General features: G+C 37.3%; 1 protein-coding gene and 1 long non-coding RNA gene across 2 annotated transcripts in view; both read left to right on the top strand.

The window, feature by feature from the left end:
- The first annotated feature begins 4,284 nt into the window (after positions 1-4,284).
- The window catches only part of LOC108104321 (unextended protein), a 43,616-nt gene continuing 37,292 nt past the window's right edge, over positions 4,285-10,608 (top strand). The window contains exon 1 of the mRNA XM_041819498.1: positions 4,285-4,767. Within this exon, the coding sequence (XP_041675432.1) occupies positions 4,427-4,767 (341 nt within the window). The 5' untranslated portion in view covers positions 4,285-4,426. The remainder of the gene's footprint in view (positions 4,768-10,608) is intronic.
- LOC108111888 lies at positions 5,295-6,637 on the top strand. The gene is made up of 3 exons (XR_001772605.2): positions 5,295-5,824; positions 5,885-6,025; positions 6,095-6,637. It is a non-coding gene; the product is annotated as an uncharacterized LOC108111888 (long non-coding RNA).

Below are 10,608 nucleotides of genomic sequence, written 5' to 3'. Positions count from 1 at the left end.
TCACTAGGGCAGAAAACGTCAACTTCATTAAAGTAATGACGTAGGATGTCCCCCGTGGCAATTAGGGCCTCCTTTGATAAAATGATTCTTAAAAATCATAAGCCTTCGCTTACGACCGAGACAAACACTTCCATTTAATATAAACACTATAGCAACAATAAAAACTGATGGGGGGAAACCGTGTACTCCAAGTCGTACCCACCCCTCTATGGGTGTAACCGAATCGTCTTCTGGCGGACGGCGTAATAAGGCCATCCAGATCCCCATATAACACCCTACGTGGGTTGTAGAAAATAAAAAAAAAAAAACGGCTAGATTAAAGAAGAAGCGATGAGTTATCGACTTCACGAAAAATTAAACCAGAAACAATAAAACACTACTACACTGGACTTCAAATCAGGCTTCCACCAGATAGAGCTGGCGGAAAAGTACAGGGAAAAAAAGTGGCAAATAAGACGTAAACACTTCAAGCATCTTCAAAGGGAGTGACGTCTTTAGAGAGAGTCTCAAAAATATGCTACGTTTACGTAGACGACGTTATCATATTTTCAAAATAAAAGAAGGACCACACGTCAAGGACGTTGGACTGGGTTCTTTAACCAAGCTCTTAAGGCTCCAGGTATGGTATCCCAGAGAAATCGAGGTTCTTTAAGAGTTCTTTAAGAGAGCGAGCACCTGGGCTTCATGGTGACACAAAGGGGGACTCCACGCTGCACCTGAAAGGTAAAGCTATTAAGGAATTTCCATCACCAAAAACAAAAAAAAACAAAACTACGCCAACCAATGAGGAAGCTCCTTGCCATTGTTTGGGCACTTAAAACTTCCGGAATTATTTATACGGAGCAAGGGTTGCCAGATCTTTACCGATGATCAACCACTTACCTTGCCGTCTCAGAAAAAATCCCAATGCAAAGCTGAAGCGTTGGAAAGGGATTATTGACGACCATGGTGCAAAACTGGTTTATAAACCAGGAAAGAAATTTCGTGGCAGATGTATTATCTCGCCAAAACATTAATACCCTAGAAGACGGACAAAGACGATCCCTGACATACACCATCGAGACAACTGACAACCCAGTAAACTGCTTCCCAAACAAAAAATAATTGAGGGCGAAAATAGTTTCTCAGTGGATACATTCATCTTTTTAAAAGCAAAGTCAGACCATAATCAAACCCAACCTGGAAAATCTGATGGAAGCATTAGAAGATGTTGTTAACGCAGAGGTGATAAACGCGATACATTGCTCCCTACCAACCTTAGCATTTATCCAGCACCGACTAGTGGAGTCCTTCCTAACTTCTTTTTAAGCACCGAAAAACTTCGTACAGGACATAACGAACTCAACCGAACAGAAAGAAATTGTCCTAACGATACACAACAGGGCTCACCGAGCACAGGCACAGGAAAATGTAAAACAAATCCTCAGGGGACTATTTCTTTCCAAGAATGCTTCAAGTTGCTTAGCGACAAAAATAACATCAAACTGCAAAAGCCTGTTCCATGGCAAAATACAAACGCCACCCATCAAAACAAATGGTCACAGAAACTCCTATACCTTCATTCGTTGGGGAAATTCTACACATCGATATTTTCTCAACAGATGGAGCCCCTTTCCTTACATGCATCCACAAATTCTCAAAATTTGCCATAGTGCAAACCATCGCATCAAAGGCCATAGTAGACATAATAGCACCTTTACTACAAATAACAAATTTCTTTCCGAAAACCAAAACAATCTACTGGGATAATGAAAGATCATTACGTTCCGAGACTATTAAGACCATTTTGTTAAATCATTTAAATATCACCATTTCCAACGCATCAAATGGCCATGTAGAGGTTTCATAGCACTCTAGCCGAAATAGCCAGATGGATGCTTGAAACTTGGATGCAAATTAAACGATAGCATAGAACTAATCCTCTTAGCAACCAACAAATACAATAACTCAATCCACTCAGTAAAAAAAACCCCCAGAAATAGTTCACACAAAGCCCATAGAACACAAACAGCCTACTAACATTAGCTTAATAGGAAACGGCACCCTCATAGTAAACGAGGCCAACAATACCATAACCGATGACCAGGACGAGACCAAGGAAATCTGGAACGTACCTGCAGTAACTTATTCAGGCAGAATAAGCCTAAACGGAACTTGGTTTCCGTAAATCAGTTGGGAGGGACTCAATGAAAAAACCCCCTGTGTCGGCCATGACCATGGTCAACATCACGACCCACACCAAGCTCAGCTGAGCCTTCCGTTTCTGCACGAACTGAGTCTGAGAAACCTCCCACCCATTGGGACCCTTAGGGAAGAACTTTCCCTTGGGTTCCTTCGCCAACCTCCCTCCGCCCTACTCGGCTTCATCCTGCTGTGCTCTACCATTTGGCTCAGCTACCGCCACCATAAAGAGCCCACGCCAAATCAGGAATGAACGATGACTTGGAACTATCAGGTCTCGGGACCAGCGACCAGTTAAAGTTAGCTGACCCAGTTCCCAAATTGGGAAACTGCCGAGTTGCGAAACCACATCTAATGGCCAACACGGAATAGGTAAACTGCCGACTCTGCACTCCGGGGACAATCACCCGGAACCCGGCCAGAGAGTGGGGTCAACGTGCGCGCAATGAAGAAACCGCTGACTCTGCACTTTGGGGGCAATCACCCAGAGCCAGGCCAGAGGTGGCTCAACACACGCATTAAGAAATCGTCGACTCCGCACTCTGGAGACAATCCCACGGTTCCCGGCTAGAGAGCTCGCGCAGCGTGATCGTCAGCAACCAGATATCAAATGCTGATCCGGCACTTTGGCGACAGCGCTGCGACCACACGAAGACTTCTAGCTGCAGCCGGATCAGACTATTAGTTTAATTTTAATTCATACTCCGCAGCCGATATAAATATAGTTGATAGCTGCGATCTGCAGCACAGTTTTTGGTCGGCCCGAAACTAGAGGTGGAGAAACATCGATGCGAACATCGATGACATCGATGTTTTCGAAACATCGGGAACATCGATGTTTACCTGAGCAATATCGATGTTTTTCCATTTCTAAGGTACATTGGGGAAGATTGACGAATTGTAAGAACATGTATCACTTAATTTAATGGCAACGCTTTTAAACGTTAGCTTAATAATACTTTAGCGATCCGGCAGCTTCGTGCTATCGTCGACCGTTGTCGATAAGCTCCTCTGTAAAAAAAAAAAGAAAATATACTTATATAGAGAGTTTGGGATAGTAAGTGTAGTTGGGATACTACAATATCCAAAATAACTATATTTCTTTGGTCCATGTGCATGTTTATATTGGAAACATTGATATAAAATTACTTTTTTTTTAATTTAAAAACTAAGAATAGTAACAATATACCAAAAAGTGGAACATGAATATCAAGAACAGTTTTTATTCTTAATTTATTTTGTCTTTTTCGGTTTTTTATTTAATAAGTGATTAATAAAATTGGATATTTTTTGTTGAAATTTGACTTTTAGTTTTTAAACATAACAAATTAAAACAAAAGTTCAAATACACAACATCACTTCAATTTTTTTAAAACATCGAAAGTTTTATCGATGTTTTCCCCAAAGAATCGAAAACATCGATTCCGTAATGTATCGATGTTTCTCCTCCTCTTCACGAAACATAGTGTCATCCACTAGCGCTGGGAAACAATCGAAGGTACTATCGAGTATCGAGTATTTGGATTTCGGAGGCTCACTATCGATGGTAATATTGCATACTTGGTCTACAAAAATATTTGCCTATGAAACGACCATGTTTTTTTTCTCGCACGGAAATATTTGTCAGGAAGGGGCTTTTGTCAGGGAAGCGACATTTTCTTTTGCTCGCACGAAAATATTTGTCAGGGAAGCAACCTTTTTCTTTTGCTCGCGAGCGCCAACTGTTCATAAAGGCTAGTATTGATACTATCGAATTTTGCTTCAGAAACCATTGACACATCGATAGGTTTTCCCAGCTCTTTTATGTTAGCCTAAATGAACTGCATGAAATAAATAGCTTTAAAAAATTCTGAAAATTATTTTTGTTATGTAACTTTTTATCTTTAAGAAGTTGATTTTTCTTAAGCTTAGCCGCAATAACAATCTGAAATATTGTTTTTTCGCCTGCACGAAATAAGATACCAGACCACTGTATATACAAATGTAATTAACACATCATGATACTTGAATAGCTAGAAACACTCAAGTGTAAACGGGCCTTTTGTGAAAAGGCAATAGAGTGGGACAGATAAGGGGGAAAGATAAATGCAAGAAATGTAACATATAAACGCACAATAATTGTCTTCAACGTGCTCTTTTATGAAAAGGAACAGGAAAGTTAAAAATTTGTAGTGCCTTTTCTTAAGCTTAGTTATTTTTCACAAACGTATTTATATTGTGATAGTGAAATAAAATAATAGTTATTATGGAAAAAAGTAAACAGTGTTACATGTTTCAGAAGCGGACTAAATGGAGTGAACCCTTTCTATTTAACAGTAGGGACAGTATTTTTGAAGTAATTTTTAAAACCGTTAATTTGCTACAGCAAGAAGCTCAAAGCTTAACTCAGTCTAAATATGTGAAATCACTTTGGCAAGCGTGTATGGTGCTCGGTTCGGTAACAATAAAAAGTACATTGTTAATTTCGTTAATTATGATTATCTTTTTTGTTAATGGTATAAATGGAACTTCTGTGGAAAAAGTTTTTTTGCGGAAAAGTAATGATTACAACTTGGCATTGGTGTCATCCGCCCAGAAATCGGAAAGGCAAGTTTTTCCCATTAATCATTTTATTAAGATTATATATTGTAAATACATCCATATATTCTTGTATAATAATATATAATATAATTATATATACATATGTACATGCATGTATGTATGAACATTTGTATAAAATCTAATCCAATGTATATATATATATATGTATGTATGAAAATACATACATATATATACTCAACTTTCCGGACATATCTGGTTATGGGCTGTTTAAACCCAATGCTCTACCAGATTACATTTTATTTAATTTATTATTATATTACATTTATTTTCTTAAATAATTGACGTATTTTACTTACTTTGCACGCAACAATAACACTTCAATACTTTAATACTTAAATATTCCGTTTTTTATTCAACTTCAAACGCAAATAAAATGGTTGAAGGTAACTAAAAAAAACATGTGGTACAGAAAAGCTTATGAGTTACCTGTTTATACATATGTATGTATATATATGTACATATATACAATCGGCACATAATTTATTCGTACACCCATGAGTTGGAAGTTTATTCCTTAATATGTATCTCGAGAAAAACGTAACGGAAATTAAAACGTAATATCTCAAATAAAAGATACACATTTCGAGAACATATTTTAAACATAAAATTAACAAGTTTTAACTTTAATACTAGATAATATCCTCAATAACACAAAAAAGTCATTTTTTTATGCACAAACATTATTTGTACACTTCTTCGTCTTGACTTCTATTTATTTCTATTTCTGAATCCAACGGTAATCCGCGATTCATTTATGAACAGTACTTCGGAGCAAACTTCAGTGTACTATTCTCAAAGTTATTTAGTTAGTTTCGCTGCTTTTTTTTTGCTGTAATTGGACGAAATGGGTCGGGGTCAAGATGTATCTCTAAATTTTCGAAAAACTATAAAAAATTGTTAATATATTTAGCGAACCGGAATTAACTCGAAATTGGTAGAAATATTGTCAAGTCACCTTCCACAAGCACGTAAGCATTGCAGAATTTGCAGTAGAACATAGGGAAGGAACCACATACTGACACCACGGGAGGAGCATAAAGTTGTAAGTACGGCATTACAAAATCCCAGAATAACATCCACAACAATTCTTAAAACCCTAAAGAAGCCGTCAAAAAAAAAAATTTTGTACCCAAACCATCCGGAACACCCTGCACAATGCTGGTCTACATGGTAGAGTTGTTCGTAAAAACCCATTGATTTCTGATTACAACAAAAAATGCGTTTGGAGATCGCAAAAGTGCATGTAAGCAAGCCGGAACTATTTTGGGAAAACGTTATATTTATTGACAAAATTAAAAATTTTTTGACACAGCGGTCCTTTTAAAGTATGTCAAAAGGCAAATGAAGGAAAAAACTTGACTCCAACTTTTAAGCACGTTGGCCAGAATGTGATGGTTTATGGGTGTATAGCTCCAGGTGGAGTGGGTCGAATGGTCTTTTTGGAAGATAAAATTAATCAATTTATGTATAAAGACATTTTAGGCCAAAATTTAATTCCAAGTGCCCTTGGACAGAACCCAGCGTCTTTCGTATTTCAATAAGATAATCACCCGATATATTTTAAGTGCCTTTTATATCACTGCAAGGAGCAAAAACCGACTCTACAATCACCAGATTTCAATCCCATTGAACATTTATGGGATATCCTCCAGAAAAGGACAACATATCCTCGAAGGAAACCTTAAAACCCGCATTTATACCTGAAGGGGATTCAATTAATGCTGACGAGACAAGCAACTTTATAAAAAGCATGTGTCGACGTTTACAAGCTTCCATTAAGGCCAACGATGGACCCACTAAAGATTATAATCTTTAAATCTTTGAAATTTTTTTTTCAACATTTTATAAAGTGTACGAATAATTTTTGTGCGTAAAAATGACTTTTTTGTTATTAAGGAAATTATCTAGTATTAAAGTTAAAACTTGTTAATTTTATATTTAAAATATATTCTCGAAATGTGTATTTATTTTCATTTGAGATATTACATTTTAATTTCCGTTACGTATTTCTCGAGATATTAAGCAATAAACTTGCAACTCATGGGTGTACAAATAAATTATGTACAGACTGAATATTCATTATTATATTATATATATAAGAATATTATTTAAAATTTAAAGAAAAATCAAAGAAAAAACACGAAATTTACGTTATTGAAATATTCTGTTTCTTTTATATGTAACTAGAAATAACAACTTTAAAACAAAATTATCCTAATATTTGGTAAGATAGCCATTATTATACCCGATACTAGATTCGATGAAAAGTATGTAACCCTGTAAAGTATACATATATATTCTTGATCAGGATCAATTGCAAAGTGGATTCGATTCGATTTCTAAATCGATTTAATCGATATTTTTGGATGAGCGAAAATATCGATTCTTTTTTAGAGAATCGATGCATCGACAAGTTTGCTCACCTTAAAAAAAATTAAGTAAACAAAAAATTATTTTAAAGTAATATAACTCAAGTAAACTAATAAATATTAATAACTTCCAGAATCAATGTGTGTTGGTGTTGAGGAAAAATAAGAGAGATTGATAACTATGTTCGTTTTCCAAATAAATAATGTAGATTTTTATCTGCGCTGGAGGCATAGTCACCTACCGAAGAGGCGTCCTTGAAACCCAAAAACGTAGGCAAGCTTTTACTCACAAATAAAAAATCTTGGGTTTTAAATAAATAAACAAAAATATTGATCTCTAATACATTTTTTAACGAATTTTACCTTTGTATGCAACTGTAAATTCCATTTTTTCTTACCACTTTTTAAGCAAAATATACCTTTTCCATTAAAAAATGTTTTCATGACAAAGCGAGGAGATTTTACATAAGAAACTGTTACTTTGTGTGACATGTGCTCAAACCAAGACGAGTACAAAGATTCAGGTCTTCAGGTCTAAATTTCTACCTAATTTAGCCTTGAGCATCGAAACTAGGGTGGGTTTCCTAAGCACATTTGTACAAAATAAAACAGCTCGAAGAATACACTTAACCCAATAAACAAGTCAACGCGCTGACTTTTGTAGAAGAAAGGTGCCTTCCATTCAGATGCGTTAATTTGGTTGATTGATAATCGGTGATTGACTGGGTAAATATTGATTGTGCGAAAATATTAGCCGACCTATCCGATGATATCGGGGACTCGCCGATTCCTGATATGGAGATGGTTGAGCGATGGATTTGGAGTTGCAGTTGATTTGCGAAAAGAGAGGTGACGAAGTTTATTTAAGAGGCCGAATCGAGTAAGGCCCGGCATGGTACGAATACGGCAGAGCGGTTTTTGACATAAACTATTGCGGTGGCAAGCATCACGTAATCGTTATTATTTGGCAACAGAGCTACATGTGGTGGTTTGGGAAGGTCTACAGAGCACGCTGCGGAAAAGGTGCTGTGGAATTCGATTGCATATGTTGAAGTGTGTGATGCTTCTGATGGCTGTTCCTACAGCTACCAGATCTGTATTGGCGTAAGCTGTGTCCCTTCCGTAGGCAATTTAAACAAATGTGCATTCTTTTTGCTTCGGTGTAGCACTGTCTTGGAGTCAATCGTCGAAGTTTTAGACATTTCGTTAAAAAATGGTCCTTGGACTCACATAGGGTACACAAAGGCCCTGTCATAATTGCTCCATTGTTCGAATTGAAAATTTTGGAATTTTTCCATATTTAACAAATTTTTGTTTGTTCCCACTACCAACATAGCGTAGAAGTCCGGCCAATCGAAGTATGCTCCACCAAATCGCGGAAGTCTGGTAAGCCTCGAATTGCTTTTAAAGGCGTCACTGATGCCATGCAATTCGGTTGAATTTGCCATGGACTTTTTTTCGCTGTTTATGTAGCGGCAGATTCTCCTTTTTATTTTACAGTACGCGGGTCGAATTCGATCTGCGCGATTACTAGCCGTTCGAGGTTAAGTTGAGACTAGTTCTAAACGACTCTGAACTTCACTTTCATCAAATTTGGCCAACTGTTCGTCACTTAGGAGTGAATTTAAATCCGCGTGTTTACGAGCCACGGCGCTTGACTTTTCCCAATAAAAGTCTTCGTTATCTGTGGAACGTTGAACAAGCTCTTTTTTATTTGCATCCGACAATTCAAATTAGTTTCGGAAACAGTATGCAACAGGCTAACGAGAATAGAAACAGGGGATAGAAAGGAACCGAAAAAAGAAAAACCTCCGTTTAACAAACGAAATTATATAACGCTTAGCGTTGGGAAAAAGTTTTTGAAATGTACACAAGCCGATTCTGACCGTAACTTTGGTTTTGCAGGCATAAGCGAATACCGTACAAACGGTGCGAATGTTTATCGAATGCTCTCGCTGATGCGTGAGATCACGAGACCGCAAGCGGAGAACACGCATGTCGCTAGTCTAACGCGAACGCCTTTTACGCGTTTTTATAGTTATGGCATGGTTAAAAATTCGTACTGTCCTTCCGGTGTAACGAATTAAATCTGGGTGTACCGGGATTCCACTTGCCATATCTATACACGAAAAATATCTTGCGCCACGAAGGCGAGCTATCTAATGTGATATGAGGGGCAACGGATATCTGTCGGCAATTATATTGTCGTTTAAAATGCGGTAGGCAACATTGCCATTTTTTTTTCTTGACTAACATCATATGACTAGCGAAAGATGAACAGCTAGGTTGAAAGAAATTATATCTAAGCAATTCATCAATTTTACACCGAACGTTCTTCTCATCTTTGCTGAAACTGTAAGGTCGGCGTTGCACGGTCTTCTGTGGGTCCTTTAATCTTTTTTCTAATTTTTCTGTCGTCATACAAGTCTGTGGTATTTCATCGATAAACCTAAAAGAGTAACATTTCAACATGTTGTTCAGCAATATCTTACCGGGTTAAATAGACGGCAGAATTTTTTTTTCGCGACTCCCGTTGCTTGACGTGCAACCCACCTCCCTCCCAACCGAGGGGCGCAGCTGTCTGACGTACGGCTCGGAACACATGGATATATCCGAGGGAATTATTAAAGATACGAGGAAAAGTTAGTTTTGTGCTAAATGGATTAGTATCGAAACTTTTAAAGTGCTAGGAGAAGAGTTAGAAGTAATGTTATAAAGATTATTGTAGTTCGAACATAGTACTCGAAAGGTTCATGCTGGGCGAAGTTCGAACTACAATGCTCTAAGGATAGAGGAATAAATTTCTAGTAATCCTAAGGGGTATGTGTATATTCCAGCGACCCTAAAGAAGACTATGGATAAAGACGACACCAAGCATCGTCCTACGATTAGCGAGGGATGGCAAATCAATTAGTAGAAGTCTACTTTAATAAGATGGGAGGTGTAAGTTTGTATCCCAGTTGAGACCACGGAGAGCAAATATTAAAAAATTCTTTTGCATGGATTCAATAAGACACTGGTAAACTCAATACTGGGGGTCCCAGATACACGATCCATATTCAAGAATCGGACGAACTAAAGAAATGAAAAGTATTTTGGTAACATAGGGGTCGTTAAATTCCTTCGACCACCCTTTAATGAAACCAAGCACTCCTCTAGCTTTATTAGCCATAGAGGAAATATAGTCGGAAAACTTAAGTTTTGCATAGAGTAAGATGCCAAGATCTTCAACTACATTAATTCTTTTCAGAGCTACACCATGCAGAGTATAAGTGGCAACTTTAGGTCTTAGGCGACAGAAGGTCATTGCTTTGCACTTAGAGCCATTAAGATTTAGTAAGTTTGCAGTGCACCAATTTTTAAAATTGTTAAGGCCACATTGCTGTTTTACCTAGTAAGAGGCAACGGTATATTGCAGAGTTTGACATCATGTGCATACATAAGTACTACGGAGTCG

The sequence above is a fragment of the Drosophila eugracilis genome, unplaced genomic scaffold (assembly GCF_018153835.1).
Source record: "Drosophila eugracilis isolate 14026-0451.02 unplaced genomic scaffold, ASM1815383v1 contig_150, whole genome shotgun sequence".
NCBI lineage: Eukaryota > Metazoa > Arthropoda > Insecta > Diptera > Drosophilidae > Drosophila > Drosophila eugracilis.
The sequence above is the reverse complement of the archived record's forward strand: the minus strand, read 5'-3'. Positions and strand labels throughout refer to the sequence as shown.